This window comes from Procambarus clarkii, chromosome 1 (assembly GCF_040958095.1).
Source record: "Procambarus clarkii isolate CNS0578487 chromosome 1, FALCON_Pclarkii_2.0, whole genome shotgun sequence".
Lineage (NCBI taxonomy): Eukaryota > Metazoa > Arthropoda > Malacostraca > Decapoda > Cambaridae > Procambarus > Procambarus clarkii.
In genome coordinates, this window is record NC_091150.1 from 52,295,511 (window position 1) to 52,308,010 (window position 12,500).

Here is a 12,500-nt window from a genome sequence, read left to right on the forward strand (position 1 = left end):
TATATATATATATATATATATATATATATATATATATATATATATATATATATATATATATATATATATATATATATATATATATATATATATATATATATGTTTTCTCCAAATTAAATTAATGCATTTTATTGGTGAAATTCCATCCTGCTCCTCCTCCCCAAAAAATTAAAAATTAACGCAACTCATTCTCACTTTCAGAACGAGGAAGAGTGGGCTGAGGGGAAGCAGCTGGTGTGTGTCGGCTGTGCTGTCGATGGTGACGTTCGTCACTCTTCACACCGTCACTACCGCGGCTGTGGTGTCGATGGTGACGCTGGCGACTCTCCACTCCGTCACTGCTGGCTATGTCCTCACTGGTCAGTTTATTGATTTTCTCGATCCCTACCTCGTTATGGTCTAATTCGTGCGTGCGTGCGGGCGCGTGTATGAGTACTTACCTAATTGTACATACCTTATTGTGCTTGCGGGGGTTGAGCTTTTTGGTCCCGCCTCTCAACTGTCAATCAACTAATGTACAGGTTCCTGAGCCTACTGGGCTCTATCATATCTACACTTGAAGCTGTGTATGGAGTCAGCCTCCACCACATTACTTCCTAGTGCATTCCATTTGTCAACCACTCTGAAACTGAAAAAATTCTTTCTAACATATCTATGGCTCATTTGGGCAGTCAATTTTCACCTGTGTCCCCTAGTGCGTGTGCTCCTTGTGGTAAATAGTCTGTCTTTATCAACTCTATCAATTCCTCTGAGAATCTTGTATGTGGTGATCATATCCCCTCTAACTCTTCTGTCTCCCAGTAACGTGAGGTTTAATTCTCGTAGTCTCTCCTCGTAGCTCATACCCCCCAGTTCGGGTTCTAGTTTGTTGGCAAACCTTTGAGCCTTTTCCAGTTTAGTCATATGGTTGACTAGATATGGATTCCATGCTGGAGCCGCATACTCCAGGATTGGTTTTACATATGTGGCATACAAAGTTCGGAAAGATTCCTTACACAAGTTTCTAAAGGTCGTTCTTATGTTGTCCAACCTGGGATATGCCGCTGATGTTATCCTCTTGATATCAGCTTCAGGGAACAGGTCTGGCGTGATATCAACCCCCAAGTCTTTCTCTCTCTCTGACTCTTGACGTATTTCATCTCCCAAATGATACCTTGTATCTGGTCTCCTGCTCAATAAACCTATCTTCATTACATTGCATTTGCTTGGGTTAAACATTAACAACCATTTGTTCAACCATTCCTGCAGCTTATCCAAGTCTTCTTGAAGCCTCAAGCTGTCCTCCTCTGCCTTAATCCTTCTCATAATTTTGGCGTCGTCAGCAAACATTGAGAGGAATGAGTCTTTACCCTGTGGGAGATCATTTACGTATATCATGAGACTGGATAGGTACGAGTACAGAGCCCTGTGGGACCCCACTGGTGACTTCACGCCAATCTGAGGTCTCACCCCTTCACTGTAACTCTCTGCTTCCTATTGCTTAGGTACTCCCTTATCCACTGGAGCGCCCTACCAGTTACTCCTGCCTGTTTCTCCAGCTTATGCATTAGCCTCTTATGGGGTACTGTGTTAAAGGCTTTCCGACAGTCCAAAAATATGCAGTCTGCCCATCCTTCTCTTTTTTGCTTAATCTTTGTCAACTGATCGTAGAATTCTATTAAGCCTGTAAGGCAAGATTTACCCTCTCTGAACCCATGTTGATGGGTTGTCACAAAGTCCCTTCTCTCCAGATGTGTTACTAAGTCTTTCTCACAATCTTCTCCATCACCTTGCATGGTATACTAAGTTAAGGACACTGGCCGGTAGTTCAATGCCTCTTGTCCGTCGCCCTTTTAGTATATCGGGACTACATTAGCCGTCTTCCATATTTCCGGTAGGTCTCCCGTTTCCAGTGACCTACTATACACTACGGAGAGTGGCAAGCAAAGCGCTCCTGCACACGTTTTCAATACCCATGTTGAGATTCCGTCTGGGCCAACAGCCTTTCTCATGTCCAGATCCAAGAGGTGCCTCTTTACATCATCTCTTGTAATTTCGAACCATTCCAAGGCCTCCTGGTTTACTGCTACCTCTCCTACCGCAGTGACCTCTCATTGTTCTATTGTAAAGACGTCCTGGAACCTCGTGTTGAGTTCTTCACACACCATTTTGTCATTAGCTGTGTACCTGTCCTCACCCGTTCTAAGTTTCATTACCTGTTGCTTCACTGTTGTTTTCCTCCTGATGTGACTGTGGAATAGCTTTGGTTCAGTCTAGGTTTTATTAACTATATCATATTCATACTTTTTCTCAGCCTCTCTTCTCACACTAATATACTCGTTCCTGGTTCTCTGGTATCTCTCTCTACTGTCTGGTGTTCTGTTATTCCGGAAGTTCCTCCACGCCCTTTTGTTCTGTTCCTTTGCTTACATACATGCCCTATTAAACCAGGGATTCTTCTTTTGCTTCTCGTTTTTTTTTTATTTTATGTCGGGCCGGGATGAACCTGTTTTCTGCCTCCTGACACTTTTGGGTGACATAGTCCATCATGTCTTGTTCGAACTTAGTTGTGAGTTCTGTGTCTCATGGTATATCCCCTAGGATTTTTCTCATCTCCTCATACTTTCCCTTTCGGTACGCCAGCCCTTTGTTTCCCAGTTCATTTTTGGGGGAGATAATTCCTAACTCTACCAGGTATTCAAAGATCAATACACTGTGATCACTCATTCCCAAGGGGGGCTTCCAACTCTCCAAGACATAAAAATTTATAAAATTTTCAGCAGAAAATTAATCAAACCAACGTTTCGTTATAGAAGCACAGGAAGGGGACAAAAAATATTTCGAGTCTAGCCAGGAGAGATTGACTGGGCACCAATCCATAACTCCTCGGCTCTGTTCACCCAGCAGTAGTAATTGAGAGTTAACCGAATGCCGGTTGGTGTTCCAGGAGAAACCTCCTGGAAACCTAGCAGGCTGAGGCTTACCACTAGCCACGAGAAAGGGAAAGGCTCTCAGCTCGCTAACTGGAGTCCCAAGTCGTTTCTTCCTATAACCCCTCCTGTGTATAAAGAAAATAAAGAGGGGGGGAAAAGTGAGACGAAAAAAAGGGAAGGTGTTTTCCTGACAATGAGCGAGAAAAGTGGGGTTGAAAACACATTTCCTCTGCCATCCGTCAGCTGTTGTTGTGGTAACGGATCGCTGTCTACCGCCCGTTGGTGCCGTCAGGTTCCTGTTGATGCCCTTGGCGTCCTGTTGATGCCCTTGGCGTCCTGTTGATGCCTTGGACTCTTGCTGATGCCGTCTAGTTCCTGTCAATGGTTTTGGGTTGTTGCTGACGTCATTCCTTTTTACCTTGATGTACTTTGTTTCCTGCTATAGTTCTTCCCTGCTTCCTGTTGATGCCGTTAGGTTCTCATTACCTATCTTAAAGACATAATATGTGTCTTCTCAGAATGTATTAGAACAGTTAATTTATAAGAAAAATGTTCTTGCTTCTTCTTTGAGATTATATATGAAGGATGAGAAAGTATTAAACAGTATATACTTAAGATGAACCACAGACCTGGCAGTTGAACTACAGACCTGGCAGTTGAACCACAGACCTGGCAGTTGAACCTCAGACCTGGCAGTTGAACCACAGAACTGGCAGTTGAACCACAGACCTGGCAGTTGAACCTCAGACCTGGCAGTTGAACCACAGACCTGGCAGTTGAACCTCAGACCTGGCAGTTGAACCTCAGACCTGGCAGTTGAACCTCAGACCTGGCAGTTGAACCTCAGACCTGGCAGTTGAAGCACAGACCTGATGGTTAGACCAGTGACTTGAGCAAGCCTTCCTTAACTTGATTTCCTTTCTAAGTCAGAATGTCATGGTGAAAATATATGGTGTTCGTTCATGTATTTATAAACTGGCGCTCGGCTAATGATTAACCATTTAATTTTCATGAGTATTTCTTTTCCGAATAATTTCTGAACCGACTCAAAACCTTCCGTCTGAGTGGAAATATTTAGCATTAAAAATAAATAAATCATATCTTACTCCAGGAGTCATTATGTTCTTATTGACATTACTTGTATATGTTTACTTAACAAATTCTGTAATATCTCCCTGAAGTTTGTATTTCTCTCTGACACAGTATATATTTATTGACAGTGACAACGAGTGACAGACATACAAAGCATTAATTATTAGTCCAAAGTGAGTTAAAGAGAACAATCGTGGCAGAGGCGGATTGTATAGAAGATAAATACGATATTATGTCCGGGTTACATTATGCTGAGGATGACTCGTAATGGCTGGACGCTTTCTCGCTTCATGCAGGTCGGCTTTCAATCCCCGACCGTCCAAGTGGTTGGGCACCATTCCTTCCTCCCGTTCCATCTCAAATCCTTATCCTAACCCCCTTTGAAGAGCTATATAGTCTTAACGGCTTGACGTTTTTTCCTGATAGTTCCCTTACCTTCTCCGTCACCTTAGGAGGGAAATGCTGCTTAACTTTCTCTTGAGTATCTCTTGAATATCTCTTGAGTATCTCTTTACTATGAGCCAGATAATGGATACTTATCTTGTAAGTGGGCATGTAACTGCTTTATGAATAAAGACCCAGGGCTTGGATTCCTTAAGGCACCTTAGTGTCTCCTTACGAAACCTGTCTATCTTTTCTTAATAAAAGCAGTCTAGTTTGCATTTATGAAACAGTTTACAAGTTCAGAAGCCCTTCCAAGCAGTTTATAACAATAATTACTTTGGGTTGCAAAATTTCAAAGCTTGTAAAGTGTTTAATAAATACAGATTAATCTGCCATAATTTCAGGAAAGATGTACAACCTTCGTAAGTAGGTACGTAAATGCTTTGATGAATCCTTCCCCAGGTCGTCAAACCCACATCAGCGGGGAACTATAAATGTAAAGCCCCAACAGGCAGCTTTACCTACACAAGCCCCCGACCCCAAAGCCCAATATATCGTGCTATATTGACGCTGTTGATGATTCGTGTCATTTGTTAGGTTTAAGAGCGCTAAAGCGAGGTTTTATGCACCATTAGAAATTCCAACAATATTGAATTGGATGTTAAACCTAAACAAACAGCTTATAATTCATAGGGTTATGAGTGACTCTTTGCTCTTATCACGTTTTTAAAGCGTTTTAGACCGTACGTACCATTAAGAAGGCCTCAAGCAATACATATGCCACGGAAGGCCCCAGATCACACAAATATTACGGACGAACCTAGACCTCTCATATGATAAGGCTCCAAATCATAAATATGAAACGAAAGTGCCTCAAACTTTAAAAATTATTCTGAATTCCCAAACCATCCACATGGTACAGAATACATCAAAGCGTATATACACTTCTGAAGGTCAGAAAACTCTTAAGATCTTCGAGTATCTCTGACGTAAGTAATTATCAAAGAAGGCGCCAAGGCAGGACGACTGCGTAGCAATCTCTGATTAAGGAATTAAAAGTTTTGTTAAAGATCCTCCTCCTCCTGCAAGGTCATCTAGGGTAGACTGCTGTAGCAGAAGTTGTCTCTAGAAGGGTATGTTGCCAGGACAGATGCACACGCCCTAAGGTTAACTTGTCGAGGTAAAGGGCCTCACAGAGGAGGGCCTCACAGAAGAGGGTCTCATAGAAGAGGGCCTCATAGAGGAGGGCCTCATAGAGGAGGGCTTAACAGAGGAGGGCCTCATAGAGGAGGGCCTCATAGAGGAGGGCCTCACAGAGGAGGGCCTCACAGGGGAGGGCATCACAGAATAGAGCCTCACAGGGGAGGGCCTCATAGAGGAGGGCTTAATAGAGGAGAGCTTCACAGACGAGGGCCTCACAGAGGAGGGCATCACAGAGGAGGGCCTCACAGAGCAGGGGCCTCATAGAGGAGGGCTTAATAGAGGAGGGCTTAATAGAGGAGAGCTTCACAGAGGAGGGCCTCACAGAGGAGGGCCTCACAGAAGAGGGCCTCATAGAGGAGGGCCTCACAGAGGAGGGCATCACAGAGGAGGGACTCATTGAGGAGAGCCTCACAGAGCAGGGGCCTCATAGAGGAGGGCCTCACAGAGGAGGGCATCACAGGGGAGGGCCTCACAGAGGAGGGCCTCACAGAGAAGGGCCTCATAGAGGAGGGGCTCATAGAGGAGGGCCTCATAGAGGAGGGCCTCACAGAGGAGGGCCTCACAGAGCAGGGGCCTCATAGAGGAGGGCCTCACAGAGGAGGGCCTCACAGGGGAGGGCCTCACAGAGGAGAGCCTCACAGAGAAGGGCCTCATAGAGGAGGGGCTCACAGAGGAGGGCCTCATAGAGGAGGGCCTCATAGAGGAGGGCTTAATAGAGGAGAGCTTCACAGAGGAGGGCCTCACAGGGGAGGGCCTCATAGAGGAGGGCCTCACAGAGGAGGGCCTCACAGAGAAGGGCCTCATAGAGGTGGGGCTCACAGAGGAGGGCCTCATAGAGGAGGGCCTCACAGAGGAGGGTCTCATAGAGGAAGGCCTCACAGAGGAGGGCCTCACAGAGGAGGGCCTCATAGAAGAGGGCCTCATAGAGGAGGACCTCACAGAGGAAGGCCACACAGAGGAGGGCCTCACAGATGAGGGCCTCATAGAGGAGGGCCTCACAGGGGAGGGCCTCATAGAGGATGGCCTCACAGAGGAGGGCCTCACAGAGGAGGGCCTCACAGAGGAGGGCCCTCACAGGGGAGGGGCTTCACAGAGGAGGGCCTCACAGGGGAGGGGCTTCACAGAGGAGGGCCTCACAGGGGAGGGCCTCATAGAGGAGGGCCTCACAGAGGAGGGCCTCACAGAGGAGGGCCTCACAGGGGAGGGCCTCATAGAGGAGGGCCTCACAGAGGAGGGCCTCACAGAGGAGGGCCTCACAGAGGAGGGCCTCACAGGGGAGGGGCTTCACAGAGGAGGGCCTCACAGGGGAGGGCCTCATAGAGGAGGGCCTCACAGAGGAGGGCCTCACAGAGGAGGGCCTCACAGGGGAGGGGCTTCACAGAGGAGGGCCTCACAGGGTAGGGGCTTCACAGAGGAGGGCCTCACAGGGGAGGGGCTTCACAGAGGAGGGCCTCACAGGGGAGGGGCTTCACAGAGGAGGGCCTCACAGGGGGAGGGCCTCACAGAGGAGGGCCTCATAGAGGAGGGCCTCATAGAGGAGGGCCTTACAGGGGAGGGGCTTCACAGAGGAGGGCCTCACAGGGGAGTGCCTCATAGAGGAGGACCTCACAGGGGAGGGGCTTCATAGAGGAGGGGCCTCACAGAGGAGGGCCTCATAGAGGAGGGCCTCATAGAGGAGGACCTCACAGGGGAGGGCCTCACAGAGGAGGGCCTCACAGAGGAGGGCCTCATAGAGGAGGACCTCACAAGGGAGGGCCTCACAGAGGAGGGCCTCACAGAGGAGGGCCTCACAGAGGTGGGGGCTTCACAGAGGAGGGCCTCACAGAGGAGGGCCTCACAGAGGAGGGCCTCACAGAGGAGGGCCTCACAGAGGAGGGCCTCATAGAGGAGGGGCCTCACAGAGGAGGGCCTCATAGAGGAGGGCCTCATAGAGGAAGGCCTCATAGAGGAGGGCTTCACAGAGGAGGGCCTCATAGAGAAGGGCCTCACAGAGGAGGGCTTCACAGGGGAGAGCCTCACAGAGGAGGGGCCTAACAGAGGAGGGCCTCATAAAGGAGGGCCTCACAGAGGAGGGCCTCATAGAGAAGGGCCTCACAGAGGAGGGCTTCACAGGGGAGAGCCTCACAGAGGAGGGGCCTAACAGAGGAGGGCCTCATAAAGGAGGGCCTCATAGAGGAGGGCCTCATAGAGGAAGGCCTCATAGAGGAGGGCCTCATTGAGGAGGGCCTCACAGGGGAGGGCCTCATAGGGGAGGGCCTCACAGAGGAGGGCCTCACAGAGGAGGGCCTCACAGAGGAGATGCTTCACAGAGGAGGGCCTCACAGAGGAGGGGCCTCACAGAGGACTGCCTCATAGAGGAGGCCCTCACAGAGAAGGGCCTCACAGAGGAGGGCCTCACAGAGGAGGGCCTCATAGAGGAGGGCCTCACAGGGGAGGGCCTCATAGAGGAGGGCCTCACAGAGGACGGCCTCACAGAGGAGGACCTCATAGAGGAAGGCCTCATAGAGGAGGGCTTCACAGAGGAGGGCCTCATAGAGAAGGGCCTCACAGAGGAGGGCTTCACAGGGGAGAGCCTCACAGAGGAGGGGCCTAACAGAGGAGGGCCTCATAAAGGAGGGCCTCACAGAGGAGGGCCTCATAGAGAAGGGCCTCACAGAGGAGGGCTTCACAGGGGAGAGCCTCACAGAGGAGGGGCCTAACAGAGGAGGGCCTCATAAAGGAGGGCCTCATAGAGGAGGGCCTCATAGAGGAAGGCCTCATAGAGGAGGGCCTCATTGAGGAGGGCCTCACAGGGGAGGGCCTCATAGGGGAGGGCCTCACAGAGGAGGGCCTCACAGAGGAGGGCCTCACAGAGGAGATGCTTCACAGAGGAGGGCCTCACAGAGGAGGGGCCTCACAGAGGACTGCCTCATAGAGGAGGCCCTCACAGAGAAGGGCCTCACAGAGGAGGGCCTCACAGAGGAGGGCCTCATAGAGGAGGGCCTCACAGGGGAGGGCCTCATAGAGGAGGGCCTCACAGAGGACGGCCTCACAGAGGAGGACCTCATAGAGGAAGGCCTCATAGAGGAGGGCCTCACAGAGGAGGGCCTCACAGGGGAGGACCTCATAGAGGAGGGGCCTTACAGAGGAGGGGCCTCACAGAGGAGGGCCTCATAGAGGAGGGCCTCACAGAGGAGGACCTCACAGAGGAGGGCCTCTCAGAGGAGGGGCTTCACAGAGGAGGGCATCACAGAGGAGGGCCTCACAGGGGAGGGCCTCATAGAGGAGGGCCTCACAGAGGAGAGCCCTCACAGAGGAGGGCCTCGCAGAGGAGGTCCTCATAGAGGAGGGCCTCATAGAGGAGGGCCTCATAGAGGAGGTCCTCACAGAGGAGGGCCTCACAGAGGAGGGCCTCATAGAGGAGGGCCTCATAGAGGAGGGCTTAATAGAGGAGGACCTCACAGAGGAGGGCCTCACAGAGGAGGGGCTTCACAGAGGAGGGCCTGACAGAGGAGGGGCCTCATAGAGGAGGCCCTCACAGAGGAGGGCCTCACAGAGGAGGGCCTCATAGAGGAGGGCCTCATAGAGGAGGGCCTCACAGGGGAGGACCTCACAGAGGAGGGCCTCATAGAGGAGGGCCTCACAGAGGAGGACTTCACAGAGGAGGGCCTCATAGAGAAGGGCCTCATAGAGGAGGTCCTCACAGAAGAGGGCCTCACAGAGGAGGGCCTGATAGAGGAGGGCCTCACAGAGGAGGGCCTCACAGAGCAGGGCCTCACAGAGGAGGGCCTCACAGAGGATGGCCTCATAGAGGATAGGGCCTCACAGAGGAGGGCCTCATAGAGGATAGGGCCTCCCTCAAAAAGAGAGTTGCAAAGTTGTTGATCTCCTGGAGCGTGTATTCCCCACGCAGGTCTTAGTGTGGTGAGAACGATGGGGTCTTGGTCAAATACTTATAGTATACGCAAGACTAGCACTAGCGCCATTTCCTAGATACGCAAAGGGAGTCACAATATTTCTCATAGGAGAAGCCAACATAATCAGCTGTTAACATGTTTATTCAGTAAATTTTATAACAGAGGAAGTTTCTTTAGTTTAATTTGGGGTCAGATACATAATCTAATCAGAACCGTGGGATGTGTGATAGTCCAAATGAACGATACAAGGCTGGCCAACTAACACCCCGCGCTGAACACCGTAACCACCAATCCAACTGCTCAGTGCTGTTGCTAACACTGCAGTAATCACGCGGGACACATGCACCTCTAAACAGATGCTGGGGTTTATATAGTGCAATAATGCATGGCAAAAGCATTCGGACATTTGCATATACTAAATATATATAGTTTTTTGTCCAGATGTATTATGTATTGTTCTTCCCCACGCTACACACACGGTACACAGTCAGGTGTGACAGACGACACTCAGTCAGGTGTGATGCACGGCACACAGTCAGATGTGACACATGACACTCGGTCAGGTGTGACACACGGCACACAGTCAGGTGTGACGCACGGCATACTGTCAGATGTGACACATGACACTCAGTCAGGTGTGACGCACGGCACTCAGGTGTGACGCACGGCACTCAGTCAGGTGTGACGCACGGCACACAGTCAGGTGTGACGCACGGCAGACAGTCAGATGTGACACATGGCATACAGTCAGGTGTGACGCACGGCAGACAGTCAGATGTGACACGTGGCATACAGTCAGGTGTGACGCACAGCACTCAGGTGTGACGCACGGCACTCAGTCAGGTGTGACGCACGGCACTCAGTCAGGTGTGACGCACGGCACACAGTCAGGTGTAACGCACGGCACTCAGTCAGGTGTGACGCACGGCACTCAGTCAGGTGTGACGCACGACTCACAGTCAGATGTGACGCACGGCACTCAGTCAGGTGTGACGCACGGCACTCAGTCAGGTGTGACGCACGGCACACAGTCAGGTGTGACGCACGACACACAGTCAGGTGTGACGCACGGCACACAGTCAGGTGTGACGCATGACACATAGTCAGGTGTGACGCACGACACACAGTCAGGTGTGACGTACGACACACAGTCAGGTGTGACGCACGGCACACAGTCAGGTGTGACGCACGGCACTCAGTCAGGTGTGACGCACGACTCACAGTCAGATGTGACGCACGGCACTCAGTCAGGGGTGACGCACGGCACACAGTCAGGTGTGACGCACGGCACACAGTCAGGTGTGACGCACGGCACACAGTCAGGTGTGACGCACATCTGTGACACACGGCACACAGTCAGATGTGACGCACGGCACTCAGTCAGGTGTGACGCACGGCACTCAGTCAGGTGTGACGCACGGCACTCAGTCAGGTGTGACGCACGACTCACAGTCAGATGTGACGCACGGCACTCAGTCAGGTGTGACGCACGGCACTCAGTCAGGTGTGACGCACGGCACACAGTCAGGTGTGACGCACGACACACAGTCAGGTGTGACGCACGGCACACAGGTGTGACGCACGACACTCAGTCAGGTGTGACGCACGGCACACAGTCAGGTGTGACACACGGCACTCAGTCAGGTGTGACGCACGACTCACAGTCAGATGTGACGCACGGCACTCAGTCAGGGGTGACGCACGGCACACAGTCAGGTGTGACGCACGGCACACAGTCAGGTGTGACGCACGACACACAGTCAGGTGTGACGCACGGTACAGTCAGGTGTGACGCACGGCACACAGTCAGGTGTGACGCACGGCACAGTCAGGTGTGACGCACGGCACACAGTCAGGTGTGACGCACGGCACACAGTCAGGTGTGACGAACGCCTCCTATGGATTCACATCCAACTGTTCGTCCTGTGTGTCAATCCCCCAACTGTTACAGACAATTCGCATAGGTATGTACAACTGTGTAATCTCCTAGAGAGTTCCTCGAATGAGAGCCAATTAAACCACTAAGAATCAAAACAGATCGCTGTAGTCAAGGTTGTTACCGGTCTTGTTCACACTCTCATCCACTAGGGATGGGATTTAGGGAGCCGGTCGGTCGAGTGGCCAGCACGCTGGACTTGTGATCCTGTGGTCCCGGGTTCGATCCCGGGTGCCCGCGAGAGACAATGGGCAGAATTTCTTTCACCCTATGCCCCTGTTACCTAGCAGTAAAATAGGTATCTGGGTGTTAGTCAGCTGTCACGGGCTGCTTCCTGGGGGTGGAGGCCTGGTCGAGGACCGGGCCGCGGGGACACTAAAGCCCCGAAATCATCTCAAGACATCTCAAGATAACCACTATACTCTCCTGCCGGCACCGCAGGGGCTCCGGACCTGTAGGGCACTCTCAAAAACCACACGTCGGCTGGCAAGTAGCGTAGCAGTCAGTGTTGGTGATCAGTACAATGGCGGTCAGTAGTGGAGTGTTGGTTGGCGGTCCCAGCTTCGGCAATTCGTACACACATTACTGAGACATGCACTGTGTACTGTGACAACACTACAAGTACACAAGCTCTGGCACATTTATGAAATTGATCAGACTCTCCCTACACTTGATACACTACATTATGATTTTGGACGTTTTTGTTTTTCCTCTAAGCAACTTTCAGACCTGTCTCACTAGTGTTTAAAGTTCTCTCCAACAATAAACATCGCGTGACTGATTCTACAGGTTCGGATAAAGTGGAAGTGGAAGATTTATTTAATTTGAGATGTTGTATTGGGCTCCTTTGTGAAGTGCTTCTGATCTTTGGCCGAGGAACGGAAACCACAGTGCAAATCACGGGGTGGAACCCCCTCATTTAGAATGATGCTTAGTGCTCGACTGCCCACGACCGCCGGCTTCCAGACACAGTGACTTTGATTACGAATTAGCCAAAGGAAGCAAAGCCCTCCTGTCGATTCCCATACGATTGACGGTCAAGACATAAGCATAAACCTTGAAGATGATTCACCTCAC

The 12,500-nt window shown here is 51.1% G+C and overlaps 1 protein-coding gene across 2 annotated transcripts in view; it reads left to right on the forward strand.

Moving 5' to 3' along the window:
- LOC123745987 (zwei Ig domain protein zig-8) overlaps positions 1–12,500 on the forward strand; it is a 341,861-nt gene that overhangs the window by 206,422 nt on the left and 122,939 nt on the right. For both annotated transcript variants that reach the window (XM_069310423.1, XM_069310457.1), the window contains exon 2: positions 202–359. In XM_069310423.1, the coding sequence (XP_069166524.1) occupies positions 202–359 (158 nt within the window). The remainder of the gene's footprint in view (positions 1–201; positions 360–12,500) is intronic.